General features: G+C 42.5%; 1 protein-coding gene across 1 annotated transcript in view; it reads right to left on the bottom strand.

Annotated features, from left to right (window-relative positions):
- Window positions 1-1,691: 1,691 nt before the first annotated feature.
- LOC138293872 (potassium channel subfamily T member 1-like) overlaps window positions 1,692-20,998 on the bottom strand; it is a 577,968-nt gene continuing 558,661 nt past the window's right edge. Inside the window, exons 26-29 of the mRNA XM_069233172.1 lie at window positions 17,119-17,247; window positions 14,168-14,471; window positions 10,979-11,063; window positions 1,692-7,481 (exon numbers count right to left, since the gene is read on the bottom strand). Of these exons, the coding sequence (XP_069089273.1) occupies window positions 7,364-7,481; window positions 10,979-11,063; window positions 14,168-14,471; window positions 17,119-17,247 (636 nt within the window). The 3' untranslated portion in view covers window positions 1,692-7,363. The remainder of the gene's footprint in view (window positions 7,482-10,978; window positions 11,064-14,167; window positions 14,472-17,118; window positions 17,248-20,998) is intronic.

The following is a 20,998-nucleotide window of genomic DNA, read 5'->3' on the forward strand; positions in this document are numbered from 1 at the left end:
GTGACCAGCGATGTGTGTGGGATTGTGTACAATCTGATGTAGGTTCAATGCGACTTGGCCAGTGGTGATAGCTTTTGGATGGGGAATATTGGGTTTGTCAAACCAAATGTTTAGATCCCCAAGAATGCATAGGTTGGAGTATAGTGTAATAAGGTTTGAGACTGTGTCTACAAAAACATCTGGGAATGTGGAGTTTTTAGGTGGAGGTCTGTAAAGGAGGAGAAAGTTACAGGAGGAAGTTGGAGTAGGGTGGCATCTGGTAAGGAGGGCATGGGTTTGTCATGCTCTCTAAGACCTTTTGCCAACAAAGGTGTAAAGAGACCTTTAACTAAAGTTGTCATTCATGTTCGAGAGAAATTAGGCTGTCTAAGCCTTGCCCAAAACCTGTGGCGTTTTGAGGAGTATAGATACAGATAGTATAGATAAAGGTTCTCAACCGCAGGGTCATAGCTCTCAAAGCATAGTTTTCAGGTTTGTATGTCTCTTGCATTAATTGTGTTGTAGTTAGTTATTCGGTGCGATTAAGGCCCTTTCTTCTTAAAAAACAGATAAGCACTCAGTGTGACATTATGTTCCGAGGCGTCATGAAACTTGAGAGGTCCCTCCTTCAAAGTACATGGACGCCCCCCTCCGACTCAGGAGCTCTCAGGCCAGGGTTCTATGTTAGAGCTCGCCTTCCACCCATTGCACCTCAGGGGCCTATGTTAAGCCACTGGTTATGTTAATGAATTGTTGGTGGCCCCTACACTATCTTCCTGAGAAACCTGTGGCTGCTTGCCCTTCCAATCCTTAGAGTCAAGTGCAGAAAGTGTTGTACTCGGTCCCGTTTTCGAGGCCACAGAACGACAACAGGACACCCGTGGCAAATAACCTCACCCACTACAGTTGAGGCTGGGTAGCCCCTGTCTTCCATGTGGCTCCTGTTTTAGTAAGAATTATTTACAACTATTTTGACTTGAATTTAGTATTGTTCTGAGTCCAAATTAAGGAGAACTTACTTTAGGAACAAGACAACTAATATGTCACACTGAATTTGATGAACGGTCTGGGTACATGTTAATCATTACTTACAATCACCAGCAATGCATCCCAATTTTAAATTCTATACACACACACGCGATATCTTTTTACCAATTTTATCGGCATTAACCAAACCATAGCTTTGGTTTGACCATAACCTGACAGCCACAAACTATTAGGTTTTGTTTGCAATTTGGTAATTGTTTTGGGCTCAAGTTAACCATTAATTTGAACCAGACTGATGTGTAATTTAGTCTGCTTACCATTTGTAATTAGCTATGTACTGGTGTATATATGTGTATACATGTCATAAGTGCATCTTATAAGTGCATAACGGTGTTTGATATGTTTTGTGCATGCATATTTTCATGATTCGGTGGAGAAATTTTGTTCTAGAATTTTACGACAGGACCTCACCAAATCCAGAACTTCCAGAAAAACAGGACCATCGTATGTTTGATGATAGCACCTTGTGAGTTTAAATGTTTTGGTCCAGTCGGGGTAAAAGTGACATGTCATTTCTTGTAGTTGTTTTCCCCGTGTCTAAATATGCCTTTCTCCAAATCGATATCTCAAGGAGTATTCACTACACAATTGATTCACCACGAGCCAACACATAAAGAGTGTCTACAAAAAACACACAAACCAAAGGTGCAGTTAGCAGCCTTCCATCACGGCTTCTTTATTGTACTTTTATTTCCAAAGGTCACAGTGTAATCATCCTCACGCGCAATGCCTGTTGGGATAATATCCATCACAGGAAACTCCCACATTACATGCCACACCCGCTGAATGTGGAAATTATTGGACATTTATTTGTGGAATGGCTGCATGTAAATGGCAGAATAAGGGTGCACCGAGTGGTTGGGGACATCAGTCCTGTCCCCCACTTCAAACGTTTGTGCAATATCCCCCTGGCACAGCAGTTACAAAACACACATTGAAAAACAGGACCATCCCACCCCTTCCTGACTTGGAGGGTAGGTAACAGATATTCAGTTGCAGCAGAATACGACAAGACACAATGTTTGCCAGGGGCATTTTTCTTAAAGCAATACAAGGGACTCAAAAATGCTGGCATTAAACAATGAAATACAAACCCACGTGACTTGAAATGGTACAAAACCTTTAAAAATCTTCATGGGTGACTCAAACGTAACTTTAAGGGAAGGCCTGATGAATTTTATTTTTAGACTTTTTCTTTATACATTCTCAGTTCTACATTCTCAATGCATTTATTTGGTGTTGTGTTTGTTTCCTCGCTTTTTTGTGCTTAGAAAGTAGTATATTCAGATACCCTTTCAATGCATGGTTGGATGCATTAGAGTCAGGGGCATGGCAGCAGCAACCCCTTGAACCATGGTGCCGTAGAACAGGATGCCAAACTCCATAGAAGGGCTAAAGAGCGGAACCTTTGGGGAAAGGGCAATATGATTGTTCACCATTCTTCTACTCTACTGTTTTGAGCTCTACTGTTTACCGATGCCCCCTGCCAAACTCAGTGGTCAAGAATAGCCAACTCATGCCAGCACCACCCCTACCTTCCATAATTAGCAAAGATCAGGAACAGCATCAGAGACAAGACAATGCATCATGGGCTTGAGGCAGAGAGGAAGTCAAAAAGCTAGCCTCAAAGGATTTGCAAAATCTCAAAGAGAAATTAGCACCATTCTCCCATGAGAGTAACAACTAATAACTGGGGTAAATGACAAGTGCCCTCCTCCTCAGAGGTCAAGCAGAGCTGGCTAAAAGTAATTACAGTTCTAAGAGTTTGAATAAATGTGATGTAGCCTGGAGGAATTTGCTTCTATATGGTAAACTCCAGGGATCAAGGCCCATATCTACACTTTTTTAGTGCCGCATCCGTGTCATTTTTTTTAATCGAAAAAGCGGCACAAACATAAAATAAAATTATATTTTGTAAGTTTGCGCATCTTTTGCGTAACAAAATGACGTAAAAGCAGCGCTAAAAAAGTATAAATATGGGCCCAAGATCCTCCACTTTACATGGTACAGTCCTATGAAATTAGAAGCCCACTGTGAATTTTCCTCATAGCAGAGGGCATTCTTGCCACCTCATATCTCATACAATTAATCGGAGGAAAAGGGTTTTTTTTTTTTACATCTGTCTTTGATTCGTTAGTAATGCGTTGTTCTCCCAATTTGTACATAGCTAGAATACTGGTAATTCACAGTATATGAAATGAGTTACCTGGTATCAGTGTCTTGCACTGAAAGAAATGCTTTCTGTACAATACTCTGATGATTTCCAATTCCTCCTATCTTGTGTATATGTGCTTGCAAGGATGACACACAGACACACATACAGACACACATAAACACATCTTTTCTCCAAATGTTCTCATAAAATAACTTTAATCAATATCTTTTAATAACAGGTTTTGGTCAAAACTGCAATATAAAATGTAAGACGTTGCCAAACTGCTTCCACGTGGTGCAGTTTAAAGTATTTGGTAACGAAAGGGGTCACACATCCTTTTGGGATGCCTTGCACTGTCGGGCTACCAGATTTACCAAATAGGGTACAGGCCGTATGTTAGCAAGAGACCTGTGTCTTACTGTAGAAGGCATAGTACCTGACCACTGCGCTTTTCCAGAATGTCTCAGTCACTAGGGGATTTATGGATGAGTATCTTCCACCCTATCAACCTATTTTGGCTTAAGGATGGCACATGACTTCAAAGATGTACGTCACCCCAAAGGGTTCACTGCCTTTAACCTAAATCGAAACCTTTAGAAGGCACCAAATAGATGGCATACAATGTTGTAAAGAAAACCCTCAATTGGTCGGTTGAAAACTATCCGATGGGCAGATATTTTCATTTGAATCACAGGAGGACCACTTCTTCCTAGTCACCTGCCCTGATCTGACAGTCTTTTGTGCAAATTATACTGTACATCGCACAGCAAATTTCTATACTCACATAGAGCACTACTGTAATCGGCCGTGCCTGGCACAATGAGTACTGCAGTAATGCAAACCTTAAAGTGCTTTTCAAGAGTTTCTTTTCCACTCCAGCATTTGAAAATACAGCACTCTGGCACCCTAGTGCACGCTATGGTAGATACTCACTGTTTCCATGCTACTTCCAGGGTTGGGTCACTGCATCAATGTCACGGTATTGAAATTGCCTCTACATTGATTTAAGTAACCACAATGGAATTTAATTTACTTTCCTGGTACTTTAATATAACTGAGGGGTTTAGGGGGTTTTACTTTAATTTAATGTATATTAAGCAAGTGTGTGAGTTAAATGTTTAGTTACATTTACTTTCATTCAAATCAATGAGGGTTTTAGGGTAAATTATGCAGTTTAAAGTAGTGTAAAAAAGTTAAACGAATTTAAAGAGAATAAGTATTAAATACATATTTAATTTAAATGGGTTAACAGAATTATTAATTCAACTATTATGGTTAAATATTTAATGTACCTTTTTTATTTTAAAATAGTTTGAAATTGAGCTTAAGAGTACCATGCAGTTAGATTCGGCTACTTTTTATTTATTTCCATCAAACAAACATATTATTGATAGTGCTATAGTGAGCGTTAGGGTTAGGTTAAGGTTACTCTTTCAATTTCATTTCATTTAATTTTAAGAAGGGTTATAGTTGGCCTAACAGATATGACTAGCAATTAAAGTTAATGTAATTTCATTTGATTTAAGGCTAGGGTTGCAATTTTTGTTCAGATAATTAACTTAGTAATATTGAATTTCAATTAAAAGGGTTGATGTAATTGTAGGGTCTAGACATTTGGCTCAATAGTAGTAAAATACATTTCAACATTACCTTGATGGTGTACTCAGTACAAATGATGGTATTGTTGTAGAGATTCAGCGAGGTAGAAGGCTTGAGGATAGTCATGTACAACCACAACCGACTCAATAAACGTCAAGCCATAAAGAAAATATAGTCTCCAAGTACTCCCTCCAGCATTCCACCACAGCATACGCATACAGGAACTTGCACTATCAGCTAGTAGAAGCAGTGTGGTGAGATAACCTCTGTGAGCTGGTGATGGGTGACTGGTTATGTCTAACTCTTTAGGACAGTTACTGGACAGTGCTAGCAAACAACATTGACTGAACAAATAGAGAAGGGACCAGGATCCAGAAACAAGACTCTTCCACTAATTGTAGGAAGGGAATAGACTGACGTGAATATAATTTTAACCATGGCCAGTGTGATACTGTGAGCAATGAAGATTAATGAAGCAATGAGTAATAAAGTGTGCGTAATCAAGAGAAGCAAACTGCACACCCCCAATAAGCAGAACTCTGGTCAATCTTGTATTTTACCTGAAGAAGTAGTCAAAGGGAACACACACAGTGGATCCAACATCTGTTGATGCTATTAGACTATGTCAGGTACTAAGTAAAAAGAGCGTACTACCAGACATAAAACAATTAGAACAGAAGAACTACAGAAAGTGGTAAAGGAGGTCCTACATATAACAACATCTTAAGTTAGCCAAATCCACCAGAATTTATTGAAGATCATGCACCGGGGACAATCAGGGAAGGAGAAAAGGTAAGAACGTCTACCGTTTTACAGATATAGTGTCCTTCTACAGTTTCTAAACCATTGCACTTCCATCCTTGGGAATGGCATTCATAGGAGGGGGCAAAAGCTAAGAGGTAGAAAAGATTGTGAGCAGCCATGGTCCCAAGTATATTAAGGGGTTCCTGGTGCCTGTAAAAGCACCGCACACAATGGAAACAGTCATGCAAAAATGAAAATGACAGGATAGTAAGTGATTAATTGCCAAGTCGCACTTAAGGCCTGATTTAGATTTGGTGGAGGTGGTTGCTGTGTTTCAAACGTGAAGGATATCCCATCTACCATATTACCTTTCAATTATAGCCTATGGAACTTGTGATACGGCAGACAGGATATTTGTCACATTTCTGATGAAGTAACCCCTCCATCAAGCACTAAATCAGGCCCTTAGAGTATTGACAAACCAATGATGTTGCTCATGATAAGAGAAGAAACCATCATCATCACACCTAAGGAACCCGATGGCTTGCTACGTTGGGTACCACAACTTAAATATAATCTCTCCCAATTGATAAATGGTAAGTGTGAAATGTTGAACATGTTAGCATTGTTGAATTGAAAGAACAGGGGTAGGTTTTAGCTCATTGCCATTAGATGCCCAAAGATTCAAGAGCTTCCCCATGAACAATCTGGTGGGAGTGTGATTTGATGTCCCAAACCACCAGGCACAAGAGCTTAATCCCCTTAATCCGTTCTTTACCTTACAACAGGTCTCATCAGCCCCTGTTCTATTTGATTTCATACAAGTAAACTCCTTGGTACCATAGACCATCTAGTTCTTTCCAAAGAACGTGACTATGAGTGCCTATCATGCTAAAGGCTTCCAAATTCTTTGGGATGCAAAATTATGCTGTTAAACACACTAGAAAGTTTGGGTCAGTCTTTAAGTATTGCCCCTGCAAGATTCCTTTTTCATCCTTATATGGTAATGGCTTTACCTTTGGCCCAATCGTACTTGATTTCAGTGGACACCTATGTCATCACCATAATAAACCAAACAAATTTCCAACATGGATGGCAATGACAAGTCCACCATCACCATGTGATGGGTTTCCATATACTCCAAGCACATCTCTTCCATTGTTTACTTTCATTAGTGTTGATAACCACTCTTCACTATGGTGATCATCATCCTCATCACCGGTCATGACCCCTGTGTGTCACATCATGAAAACCTAGTGGTCTCCAGAAACCCAAGGAAATGTGCAGTTGAAACAATGACATATCATTTCCGGTCATCAGAGCCACCCTTCAGAGTGGATCTGCAAGGAGGCAGGTACTTAACGGAACTCCCAATGGGTGACAATCTTTGATAGTCTTTCTCAGGCACTGAGGGATACGTTCAAGAATGGAAAGTCTATGATTTCTCAACATTCCCTTCCTTAAGTCGGCCAGCACCACGCCTGCCCTGTAAACCCAACCTGTTGTAAGGTTCCAGGTGCAGCTCCAGCCTCCAGATCATTCTTTGTGTAGAGCAAGTATCATCAGCAGCCATGAAATTGCTACTACCCTGTGCATCTGGGTAGACTTTGCTCAAACAGTTAGGAAAAGGACTAGTTGGCAGAATACGCTTGGCAGTATAAGCTGTGGCTTTCGAGAGGAGAGGGAGAAGCTGGAATGTGTTGATCAGAGGCCGCCATCTTTGTATGGTGCACTTCACAGTGGTGGTTCTCCCCCCTCCCGCCTTTCAAGTCCCGACTGCAGAAAGGCAAGAGTATTGCACATGGCACAAGGTAAGAGTCCTCTACAATTCTCCAGGCTTTACAGATGGGTGCTATCTTTTGTGTCGTAAGAATGTCCATCTGACCGGGTGACACTTGGCTTCCGGCTGTTGTTTCTACTGGAGGCTAGAGTGAGTGGATCTGGACGAATAACATACCTGAAGAAGAAGAGAATCAGTCAAACTCTAGATCTTTAATATCAGCACTTTCTATATAGCACTAATAGGTACATTCAGAGGGGTAGGAATATCAAGAGCCTTTCGATAATGAAAGGCTGAGTTGCCTCAGCTGGCATTCAAACCTGTCATTTTGGGGTTACACTGAACTAGGATTGCATTTAGTGCATATATAGATGCATACATACGTGCATTTAGGTGCCTTATTATTTACATCTACCTTACACCATTACCCATCCCTCACCTACTACCTCATTTTCCTGAAGTTAACTTTTTTTGGGTATTCTTTTGATGAAAGAAGAGACAGAAAGAGACAGAGAGAGTGAAAGAGAGAGAGAGAGAAAGGAGAGAGATTGAGAGAGAGTTGGAAGAGGAGAGAGGGGAATAGAGGGAGAAGGAGACAGAGGAGAGTGATAGAGAAGGGCAGAGTGAAAAGAGAAAGTGAAAGAGTATAAAAGAGAATGTGAGAATGGAGAATATGAGTACAAAAGGGGGAGAAAGGGACAAAAAAGGGGGATAGGGAGAGTGAGAGGAAGAGAGAGAGGGGGAAAAGATGAGAGGAAAAGAGATTGTAGGAGATAATCAGAAAGAAAAAGGGAAAGGGAGAGGAAATGTGAAAGGAAGAGTGGGGAATATGTCCTGGAGGGAAAGACAGGCAGATGGAATGTGCAAGATACAGAAAGAGAGAGAGTGGGGGTGGCAACCAGGATCTGGGAGAACAGTAGAGGACGAGAAAGACATATTTGGTGTTTATGGTCTGCAAAAGAGAAAAAGGGATAGAGACAATAAATAAAACAGCTTGAAAGAAGATGAGCAAGAGTGGTGGACAAATAGAGAGGGAGACAAACAGTGAAAGAAACAGTGATCTAGAGAGCCATACGGAAAAGGGGATACAAAGGAGAGAGGGAAGAAAGAGAGAAAAAGAAAGAAAGAAAGAAAGAAAGAAAGAAAGAAAGAAAGAAAGAAAGAAAGAAAGAAAGAAAGAAAGAAAGAAAGAATGAGAGCAGTGGGCCAACCAGGGCCTGGAATAGTGCACACACATAGGCACACAAGAGCGGGGGAGAGCAAGCAAATGGGGGAATGAAAGAGATAAATATGAAAAGATATAACAAGAGAGTAGGAGAACAAACAAGAGAGACAAATGTATGTAAAGGCAGATGGTCTGAAGTTGAGAGTCATGGCAAGTTAGACAATAAGAGAAAGAGAAAGAGAGAGAGAGAGAGATAGAGGGAGAAAGAGAGGGGAGACATGTAACCAGGCTTGGACAAGTGACAGAGAAAGGGGAGGAGAGAGGTAAGAACGAAAGAGAGAAATAGAAAGAACAGGAAAGAGTAATAGAGATACTTTATCTAGACTTTGGGCCACATGTACGAAGCATTTTTCTAGTAGCAAACAAGCCGATTTAAAGAATCGGCCCATTTGCGACTAGAAAAATGCTTTGTTGGACGTACAAAGCCCAAATTGTGAACAGTAACTTGTTACCAAATCGCAATTTGGGTTTTGCGATTTGGTATTAGGATGGGGCATGTTCAGGGCGTCCCTTCCTAATACCGAATCTGAATGGTATGTTTGATTGTTTTCTGACTGGGAATGCCGTCGCAAAATAATCGCAGTTAACACCAATTCCAAATTGGTGTTAACCCATTCGCAAAAGGGAAGGGGTCCGCAAGGGACCCATTCCCCTTTGGGAATAGTAGCGGAAATGCTTTTTCAGAGCAGGCTGTGGTTCCAGGGACCACTGCCTACTCTGAAAAATTGAAAAGAAAACTTTTCATTTTTCTTTTTGAAGTGCATCCTATTTTCTTTAAGGAAAATGGGCTTCATTTTTTTTTTATAAACTACTTTATTTACAAAGCAGTCACATACATGGTGGTCTGCTCTCCCCAGCAGGCCACCATCCCTGTGAGTGTGGCCACGCCTAATGGGGTCGCAACTTGCGACCTACCTCATGAATATTGATGAGATAGGTAATTTGTGAGCCCATTGGGAATCACAAACAGTGTACTTAACACTAGTGTAAATTATGTTTTGCGATTTGCGAATCCCAAATGAATCCAAATTGCGAGTCGCAAAACAAAAGGTCGTACATCTGGCCCTTTGTGCTGGTTTGCATCACATTGGGGGACTTTGCACTAGAGGAAAGATTGATAAATCTGGCCCTAAAGGTTTAGCAGTTTCTTACCAGGTTCCATACACAACATATGTACAGGTGTCTAAAGAAAAATTTAAGTAAAATGTTATATCGATCTTGCGTATAGTTCAAGATAGTGAATCTAATGCATACATTGTGAGAAGAAGAGAATGAGCGAGGTGAACAGATGAACTAATGGCCGAAAATACAAATGGAAAGATATGGTCAGTTGTGTAAATAGACAAAGGAGCCAGAAGCAGTAAGAGATGAATATACAGCAGTTGCATTCCAGCATTTCCTTTCAGATTTACCACAAATTCTGGGAACCAATACAGAGAAGGAATCATGGCATTATTATCAGTTTTTTCTCTATGCCTGATGTGTTGAGGAATTCTAACATGTCTGCAAATGTATGCAAAGAAACTGTCAAAAATGTAACTCAGATAAAACTGAAATTCTTATCCAAAGCAGAGGCAATGCAAGCTGGTCTCCAGCCTGGTGGACGAAGGATCTCACCTCACCTCCCATATCAACTATGACAGCTAGAAAACTAGGCATAAAAGTTGACAATGTTCTCTCTGTTGAACCTCAAATCAATGTACTTTCCAGAACCCACTTCATATTCCTAAAATCTCTTAGGAAACCTTTAGATATCTTGCCAGTCAGTTCCCTTAAAGTGGTAGTTCATAACCTTATAACAGTCCGTCTGGACTACAGAAACGCTCTGTGGTCCATGCCTCAATATCTAATTTACTGTCCATAGGTCATTAAAAATGCGAGCCAGATTGGTTCTTAACATCCCGAGACATCACCACAACATTGAACATCTGAAGAAAATTCATTGACTCCTGCGAATAAAAGAGTCACATTCAAGGAATTACCCATCACTTTTAGAGCAACTGGCAACAACGGACCTTATTATTTCAAACTTACGTCAACTGTTACACCCAGTCATTTTCTTAGATCAGTGGATGCCACTGCAAACCTCTTAACAACCACCTCTTATAAAGAGGGTTACAAAATGGGGGCACAGTACCTTACCTGCCGAGCTGCTAAACACTGGAATATACTCCTTAGAGAATTATATAATATTACTTCTGAATCTTTATTCCTCTAGAAACTAAAAACTTGGCTCTTTAATTCCAACTAAAGGTCGTTTCCCTAACAGTGATTTGGAGCACCCAGAAACCCTAACTAGAGCAGGTGTTCATACTTTAGAAATATGTCATGCAATCATTCATTCATTCGAAGATGTATGATAAGAGCAAAGAAGGGAACTAAGTGGAAATTTCAAGAAAAGATCAACCTGTAGTTCGCAGTAGGGCAAGAAGAGTTTGAGACAACTTACACCACATCATTGAGTTCCAGTCGAGTGTCGGGGGATGGGTTGATAAGAATGTACGAAAGAGTGTTGTCATGGTCCATCATGTCCACTGTAAAGAGAGAAAGTAAACTTATGATTAACAAAGTGTCCTACAAACGGTTCAGTCATGTTTAATTCCCCAGCAAATCACATGTATGTTCCCGTAAGTGACAACTTGACAAACTGAAAACAGGGAACATGCACACATGAACTGTATAGACAGGATTTTTGTCCATCGTGCTAATCCATTTCTAACAAGCTTACTTATAGAAATGTGACTGCCTGCATTCCATTCACAATATTATCCATGTGGTGGGGATTCAACCAGTGGATTCTCCTCCTTAATTCAAATTTCTGAAGAAACTGGGGGATTGGCTTTACCACTGAACTCTAAATCAGGTGCTCCAGTCTGATCTCTAATACCCTATGTGGAAAAAGGTATGCCCAGACATGGGTCCCGTGCTCACTGTGCCACGTGATCCACGCTAGGCCTAACAAAGCTGAAACTGGTCTGGGGTTGTTTGCGTTTCCTTCTTGACGGGGCCTCATCTGGCAGTTCAAGATGGGCTGTTTCCGTGATGGGCAGGGTTAGTACTGATTTGCCTAATGCAGGCCTCTGCTCAGAGTGACATAGTGGACGAGAATGATCGATTTGCATGCTACCCAAGAGTCATTGACAGAGGTAAGGCCAGTGGTGTGCATAAGACAGGCATGTGTCCAGGGTGACACAGTGGGTGAGACATGATGGGTTGGAATGCCACATTGGAGCTATTGTCAGTGGTTTAGGCTACTCACCAGCATTCTTCTCATCACTTTTTGTGTGTTCTAGGTCTGATCTCTATCATTCAAGTATGCATGGACCAGACCATTAAGAGGACCTGCACTCTGCCATCAAATTCTATGTTTCTAGGACTATATCACTGCTGGGGGAATTTAAGCGCATTATGCTTATTGTATCATTTAGATTTGGGCGAGATGGGCAAAACACACAGACGTGGTGTTTGTGCCTGATGAACACCAGTGCCAAATTGTGCTTACTGCAGTTTTTTGCACATGCACTCACCACCAGATTTTACCTGCTTCAACTATTTTAACAAAAATTAAAAAGAGTTTACTACACCATTTGCGCCGGATAATCCCCATCTTTTTGTTTACCAAAAACGTATTAATAGAGTGTAAAACATGCCCAATGTCTGGCACAGTTGTAATCTGTGTGATGCGTTTTTATGTTTTCAAAACGTAACTTTCTTCATAGTGGCAGAAACATACATAGTAGAGAGTGCTGCTCTCTGTCATGAATCCTTCTGTCAATACAGAATCAGACAGCGCTCTCAGGGGCTTACTTACAAGCATCCGTGCGCCGCCGGTGCATCACTGTGTACTCCTAGCTATCCTAGACGGGAAGGTTAGATGGGAGCACAGTCTTAGATGTTTGTGGCAGACACCCTCTAGTTGTGTTTAGTGCATAAATCCTGCACACAACTAGTGAAGACAGTTTACACTGCACTGGAGCAGGTAAGCATGACATAATGCGTGGGAAGAGAAGGACAGAGTTGAAGAGCAGCAGGTACATGGGAGGATTCAAAGGAAACAGTATCATGGAGTACCAGGTGACGCGCAAGAGGAGGCAAGTCGCTAATCTCGGTGGCCTTTTCAGATGGCGTAAGTCAAGACGCAGTTAGCTGCACCAGGCGTGCTAGCTAAGGCGGGCTTTTCACAAATGTCAGTTGCTGTGGTGGGCTATTTCAAGTGTACGCTGCAAACGTGAGGCCAAGAGGTTGATGAACGTTGTAATCCAATGGGCATGGGGAAATAGTGGCGTGAGAAAGGGACCAAACCGGCAACTAGGCCCAAGAGGTGAGCTGAGTTAGCATCATCAAAAAGACAGGCGACGAAGAATGGTCCACGCCGTTCTCAAACATGCTCTTAAAGGATTACTGGATGGGTTTAGCACCTTCATAATAACAGTCAATGGAAAATTGATAAATTGTTTTCCTAGGCCTAGGTTTGCATAGAAGTCCTGCAAAGCAGGGCAGCTAGTAAAGTTTTTGCTACTTGCTGAGTGAACATGAGAGAGAAGAACAATGCCACATCCACTAAGAGGTGGTGCTTTTCTGTGCTCTCCCCACACTGGTGCACCTTGGGCAGCAATGAGCCTATAAAGATCCCTTTCTTTATAGTGCAAAGGTCTCTGCGTTTTGGGAAGCATAGGTTTTCTGCTGGAAGGTGATCCTTCCTGTGCAAAAAGTATGCTTTAAGGTGGTTCCCACTTTGCATGTGTGCTGTACAATGTAGCACACATGCAAAGTTGAAAGAACAAGGAGAAACCAAAACGTGCCTCCTTGTTACATCTGCCTTTAGGATTTTGGCACAAATGCCTGTCTACAATTCTTTGATGATAGGGATTTGTGTCAAAATCCATGGGTGGTTAGATGGAACACCCATGCACCACCCATTGAACGCCCCCTTGGTGCAAAGTGATGCGAGCATCGCACTGCACAGTTTTGCGTTACTTTAGGTTACAACTCAAAGCAAATCACTACCTGCGTTGGATTGTCAATCCTACTGCAATACTTTGCATTGGTTTGCATTAAAAAAGTACGTTTTGTAAATCCGGACTTTAGTTGTGTTACAGAGGAACACTGTGGGTTGGCTTCTGTCCTGAGAAGGATTTCCGGCCACTCTGTGCAGTAATATGCTCATTCGCATTATACACTATAAGATAAGGAATAGGGCTGCTCAGTTAGCTGGCTCTTATACGGGCCAGTAAATTGTTTGTGCACCTCCTAACATTGGCATTCAGTAACCATGTAACCAGAATTGGTGTGCCAAAAACAATTCCAGGCCGTTGTAGATTTTTACAGACCAGGAGCCCAACTTTTCACTATTTGAAGTAGGGGATAAAAGTATATCCACTTTACACCACAATAAGATGCAGAGGTGGATTGTAAGATACTAATGTTCTTGGGCATTTGAGGAGGCACCAGTAGATACCTGGTTATCAACCATGGGCGGGATTTTTCAACTCAGATCTGACATTATGCAAGATGATTCTGTTCTCCAACAGATCCCAAATAGAAACCCTATCCTACACTAGGTTGCTTCTCAACCCAAAATCACAACTTCTCAAGCCATGGTCCCATCTTCTCAACCCATAATCACAAGCTGACGTACTGTAGCCAGCTCCTGAGAGACCCAAGTGCTTCATGCGTGTTTTCACCAGGGCGTTCAGCTCCTGCCTCTCTGAGCGGCGGTAGAGTGTCATGCGCTGCTGGCTGATCCTCTCTGTGGCGGATTTATTGGGTTGGCGGGCCCCCTTACGACTCAGCCTCCGGGCCCACTGCATGCTCTTGCGCCGCAGTAGCGGGTGATCAGACTGGTCACTCGACGTGGAGTTCCGGTGGTTTATCCGACAGACAATGGGCTCTCTGGTGTCCCTGGTGTCTTCACAGTCTTCCACACTGATCGAGACCTGGGACTATGGAATATAAACACAGAGTATGTTAAGACTATAGTGCCTCAACCTCATATGAACCTTTTTGGACAATTATACTTCCTCCCTTTACGACCCAATCCAGCTCCAACACTTGTTCTGGCTAAATTCAGTACAGAGCCCAAGAAAAAGCAAGAAAGGAAAAGAAAAAGTGTGTCCTAAATATAATTTGTGGCAATATTGTACCATTGGGTGGAAATGTTATAATATTAACTCTAATAGGCTGATATGTTTTAAAATAATTTTGCATAATATTTTTATCAGATAGTATTTATTCAGTATATGATGTGCTGATACCACCCTGATGGTGAAGGGAAGGCGAGGCAGGTAGGAAGGAAGAAACGCATATGTGCCTGGCTAAATGAAGAGAGTGAACGAGGAAAAAGGAAGCCTATAATTTGTGTTCTGGGGAAGGAGCAAAGAGACAGAAAGTGGAGGTGGGAGCTGATAAGTGTGGGTCTGTGATGAGGAAAGGCAAAACAATGCAGCAATAAAGGCATATGTATGAGCTGTCAAAACTGGAAACTAAGGACCAGGTTTGCTAACTTTTCATACAATGCAACCAGTGCTTAATTTAAGCCAGTGGTTTCCGGTGGGCGGCACGTGCACTTATTTTTGAGGGCCAGCATTTATTTCTCAGCATCAGGTATTTACTGCTAGCAAACGACACATGGGAAATACGCAAGAAGAGAAAAACGAAAAAGCAACACAAAGGGAGAAAGCAGAAAGCTGCAAGAGTGAGCTGATGGTGAAGGGAGTAGCTGTAAATGGATTAAAGAGGCCGGAGATGGCTTTAGGATTATGCTGCCTCAGAATAAGGTGATCAGGAGTCCCGGATGTGCCGGGACAGTCCCGGTTTTATACCAGCTGTTCTCGCAGATTTCGGAAAATTTAACTCATTTCCCCTTTTTATGTTTTCCAAAGCAGGGATAATTAGCAGCTGTTGTAAGAAAGCAATTTAAATAGGAAGCATGACTGGCTTTAAAAATTGTAAATTAATGATGTTCTTAGTGCCTCTGCTTTAATCTTATACTGATGAGCGCTGTCATTCTGTGTACTAGGATGAAGTAAACTTGTAGTCCCTTTTCTATTTTTAGGAAATGTCCCAGATCTTGACATTAAACATTTCGTCACTTTACCTCAGTGTTCAGTGCTCGCACATTTAACTGCAGCAGCCTCGTCTTTCAAAGTGGAGCTTTGGGCACTAGCATGTTTTTATTTACAAATTAAGCACTGAACGGAACACAGCAAGGGAACTTGCTATCCTGCGTTGCATGAAAGGGAGATAGCAGAAGTGTGCCATATTTACTAAGATATGGCACACTTCTGCTATCTTTTGCGCTGGCATACTTGTGGCAGCCTAGTGCCAGTGCAGGCACCTTTCACCACAACGCAAGTGTGCTGCTTTGTGGTCTAGTGCAGGAAGAGATACCTTCCTTCACAAAAACTATTTTTAGAGACTTAGGGGCATATTTATGAGCCCCTAGCGCCACTGAAGGGTCACTTTTTGTGACGCTCCGGTGGTGCTATGCCCTGCTCCGTATTTACAAGGTGGCGTTAAGCACTTTTTGTGGCTTAAGGCCACCTTGTAAATACAACCCCTTCACACCCAGCCCTTTGGGTGGATGGGGCGTGCAATGGGTGTTGCTGTGGATGTGTTCCACAGCAACACCCATTGCATTTTGACACTGCCTCAGATTTACAAGGTTTCGTAAACCTGAGGCAGCGCCAAAATCTAACGCCACCCCAAAGGTGGCCTTAGCAAGGTGCAACGAGGAGGAATACTTTTATTCCTCCTCGTTTTTTGCTTTTTCTATGTGTGCTGCATTCTGCAGTACACATAGAAACAGCAAAACGCCAGACATGATTGTTTATGCGTGGGAAGGTGTCCCTTCCTGCACATAAACAATCAAATCCCTCAACGCCGACATGCTTGCATGATGGTGCAAGGATGCCTGCGTTGATGCTGGCAGCTTAATTTAGCAGCAACGTAGGGGACAACACATGGGTGCGCCGTATTCAATTAAATAGGGCCCATCCCTGCGTTGTGAAAATAACAGAGCGCTGCACTGCCAATTTGGGTGCAGCGTTGCGCTCCGTCATTTTCCTTTAAATATAGGCCTTAATCCTTTATCTATGTGTGCTGCTGAATGCAGCATACATGCAAAGAGAAAGTGACAAGGAGAAATAAAAATATTTCTCTTTGTCACGCCAGCCTTGGGTAGGAACATCATTTCTGATGCAAACACAGGTTTACAGTGTATATGTGTTTGCACCAAATGCATGGGTGGATGCAGGGGAATGCCCATGCGCTACCCATGAAACACTTTCTCAAACCAAGGTAAAGCAAAGCAGAACTATGCAATACCCTGTGTTACTCATCTTTTTTACTAAACCACGCAAATTGGGCTTTGCGTGGCTTAGTAAATTCCGCCGTACATTTTGGACTTTCTCAAAAAAGTGATGCAACTCTGATGAAAAAATGTAAATAAATCTTGCCCAAATATGTGGAACTAGCGTCCCCCACTGTGTGTGCAGCTCTGAAAAGACAGCCTCCCTTAAAATTGTAATCTGAATTGACTAAGAGCTTCTCAGGGTGGTGATGTTGGGTACAGAGCAGCACATAAAGCACCTCTGAGGCTGCAAACATCTGGCTTTCGGTGCGGTAGATGCCAATGGGAATGTCCCCCGAGGTGGAGCAGAGCTTTTGGTACAAGCGCCCGTAGGATCGGATCCACAGGTCTTCCTCAGTCACCTTCAGCTGTTGGAGGAGAGAGAAAGGAAGGCATCAGAGGGTAGTCAGAGACAGAAGTGTATCAGGGGATGGGTAGAGACAAGTTTGCATAAGATGATGAACACACTTCTCTGAGAGGCAGGTGAAGGACGCTCACAGGGATTCAGGCTGCTTATGTATGACTCTTAACAATATCTCCATGATCCTGACTACATGGAGACCATCTGAGGGGCGCTCAATGCATGACAGGCGTTCATCTTTTAAATAATGTTACTCATTCACACTATCTGTTTGAGAACGTGTGAGCATCATTTAGACACGAATGTTAAACAAGCTATACTTAAGCAGCTACATGATGCAGCCAAGCGTCAACACCAGAATGGTGTATGTCAGAAGTGCCTATAGACTGCTTGCGACTGTTTCTCAGTGAAAACACTCATCCCCATTGTGCACCAATACATATCAACAACAGCTGTGCGGCACCTCAGCACTCCCTGTTTGGCGGTGGCGAGTCAGTCACACTTATCAGTTCTGTTGACCACACGACCTCAACTGCTACAGATCCTCTTAATGTACTGATTAATAGTAGCTTTTGATGGAAGACTTTTGTAATTATTATGCCATATATGAGGCCTTAGTTGAGTCTTACGGACTTATACAGTTAAACACCCACACGAACAAAAACATAATTTAAACAGTTTTTTCCAATACTACTAATATTTTTTTTAAACAGCTGTTAATTTTAGAAAGTAATTACTGAGGGTGTGACTCTTCAGCTTTCCGAGGTACTAATTTAAACAAGTCACTTTGAATGTAAGTTGCGCATGTAATGAAAGTATAAAAAAAAATCCTGAAACATGGAGGGCTTAATGATCCATTGACAGGCTTTCTTATCTGTCCTGTTATCAGGTTTAAGTCTCTAGTTCCTGGACATTTTTGAGTTTGAGCTTTTATTAAAGCTAAAGATTTGCCACAAGGACATTTTATAGCAGGTTGTAAAACTAGACACTGCTTTTCCTGATGTGGTTTGTAAAGTTGCTGGAGAAGAGGGCATGCATTTCTTCCAAAACCAGAGAAGCATATACATTTAATGTATAACCGGAAGGTTTACTTAAAACTGCCCCTGAGTGGGCGTGAGCACGCCTGACCCCATGAACCAGAGACAAATAGAATTTGGTAGGATCTCTACGTCTGGTCAGCAAAGCATTAGTGCTCTTTTGAGGATTTACCTGTGATCCAGCTCATGGTTGAAAGAGGTACACGCACAATCCTATTTTTGTCACACGATATCATTCCAGATCATTTGGAGTTTTACTTTTAATTTCATAGATGAAAAACACATTTTAGTTCATTAGAAATGGACCAACAGCCCAGTTTCACCTGTCCTCCTCGAGCTGTGCTTGGAGCAAATATAGTTAATCATGAGGATCACATTAAGACACGCTTCTCTTTAATTGCGGGCTCGGCCTACACTCCAGTAGTAGACACCTATGGTCAGCCACTAACAAAATTCGACCTGAACAATAGTTTTAAAGAGCACTACCTGATGCTTTACAACCAGAACCTATAGAGTTAGCTACTTTATGAGAACCACAAACTTTCTATACATCTGATTTCTGAAAAAACAGAGAGTAACTACTGATTACTCAAGTGAGAATGCTCGAATCTAAGCATAGTTGCCATATACAGAGACAAAGAAGCTTACTAGAGTTATACCTACCCCCCTGTAAATGTTTGTAAGATAACATGTGCTTTAAAAAAGATGACAACCAGATTCAAATTCACCAAATCCAGACAGAAACGTACAAAAGAACAAGTTACTTACCTTTGGTACTGAATTATCTGGTAGAGACTCTATCTAGCTGCAGATTCCTTACTTTTGAATTCCCTCGTGTCAGTTTCGAATCCAGATTTTTTCTGCTGAGCAGTACCCTGCGTGCGCTGCCGGCTGCCGTCATTCAGATCGACGTGCGTTGTCTGGCTCTGCGTGGCGCCGACAGCGTAGTTGGAGCCATCTGTGACATCACAGTCTTCTACATAGGCACCACCCCGGTGCGCGTATGTCAGTTCTTTTCCACAACTTCCCACGCCAGAAACGCAGAGTCATGGAAGAACTAACTTTCTCTGTTTGTCTGTGCGAAATGACATGCCCTGAAAAAGGGTAAAAATCTGAAACTACATAATAGATTCTCAGAGCGGGGAGGCGGGGGTGGATGTAAGGAATCTGCAGCTAGATAGAGTCTCTACCAAATAATTTGTTGCCTAAGGTAAGTAACTTGTTCATCTGATAGAGACTTCTAGCTGCAGATTCCATACCTTTGAATAGATGCCCAAGCCATAATCTCCTGGCGGTGGGCTGCGGACATATACCTTATATAAGAAAGTCCTGTAGGACCAAGTGAGGAAAATGCCCATCTCTTCTCACTTGGCTATCCAGGCAGTAGTGTTTTGCAAACGTGTGCAAGGGGGCCCACGTTGCCACCTGACAGATGTCTAGGACTGGTACACCTCGAGCTAATGCTGTGGTGGCAGCTTTTCCTCTTGTAGAGTGAGCTCTTAAGCCCTCAGGAGGCTGCTTCTTAGCCAATGCGTAGCAGATCTTGATGCAGAGAATGACCCAGCGCAAAATGGTTCATTTCTGAACTGTCCGACTCTTCTTTGCACCAACGTACCCCACAAAGAGTTGGTCATCCACCCAGAACTCTTTTGTGTGGTCAAGGTAGAACGACAATGCTCTTTTTGGGTCCAGATGGTGGAGTTTCTCCTCTTCTTTAGCAGGATGCGGTGGAGTAAAGAAGGTGGGCAGGGTGATATTCTGGCCCAGGTGGAATGGGATCAACACCTTAGGGAGGAAAGAGGCATAAGTACTGAGAACCACCTTACCAGGATACACAGTGAGATACTGCGGTTTTGATGATAAAGCCTACATCTCATTTACCCTCCTGGCAGATGTGATCACCACTAAGAAGGCTGTCTTGGTGGTGAGCAGCCAGAGAGGACAATTTTATAAAGGTTTAAAAGGAGCACACATGAGAAATGTGAGCACCAGATTAAGGTCCCACTGGGGCATAACAAAGGGTGTAAGTGGAAACATATGTACAAGCCCTTTTAGGAATCTATGTACAATAGGAGATTTAAACAAAGTTTGTTGGTCAGGCAACCAAAGAAAAGCCGATAAGACAGAAAGATAGCCCTTAAGAGAGTCCCTAAGGGGGGAACCCTGTTGGGCGAGTGACAGAATGAAAAGAAGGATATTAGAGAGTGAAGAAGGAAGAGGTTCAGTAGACCTCTCTGTACAACATAGTACAAAACGCTTCCATAGGCAGGCGTAAATCGTCTTAGTAGAAGGACGCCCTGGCTGCCAGAATGACATTACAGACTTTGAGAGAGAGGTTATAAACCATCAACTGCCGCCACTCAATCTCCACGCATGAAGTCACAGAGTTGACAGGTTCGGTTGGAGAACCTTCCCCTGCTGCTGCAACAGAAGATCCTCCTGAATGGGCAACCTGATTGAAGGATTGATGCTCATTTTTAGAAGCTCTGGATACCAGACTCTCCATGCCCAATCCGGAGCCACTAGGATTACTTGGGCCAGGTCGTTCTTGATTTTGTCTGGGCAGAAGTGGTAGGGGCAGAAAGGCGTACAGGAAGTCTGAACTCCACTTGCGACGAAAAGCGTCGCCTAGCGATAGATGCCTTGGAAACTCCAACGTGCAATACTGCTGATAATGTGCATTCTCTTCGGAGGCGAACAGATGCAACCAAGGCTCTCCCC

Source organism: Pleurodeles waltl, chromosome 4_2 (assembly GCF_031143425.1).
Source record: "Pleurodeles waltl isolate 20211129_DDA chromosome 4_2, aPleWal1.hap1.20221129, whole genome shotgun sequence".
NCBI lineage: Eukaryota > Metazoa > Chordata > Amphibia > Caudata > Salamandridae > Pleurodeles > Pleurodeles waltl.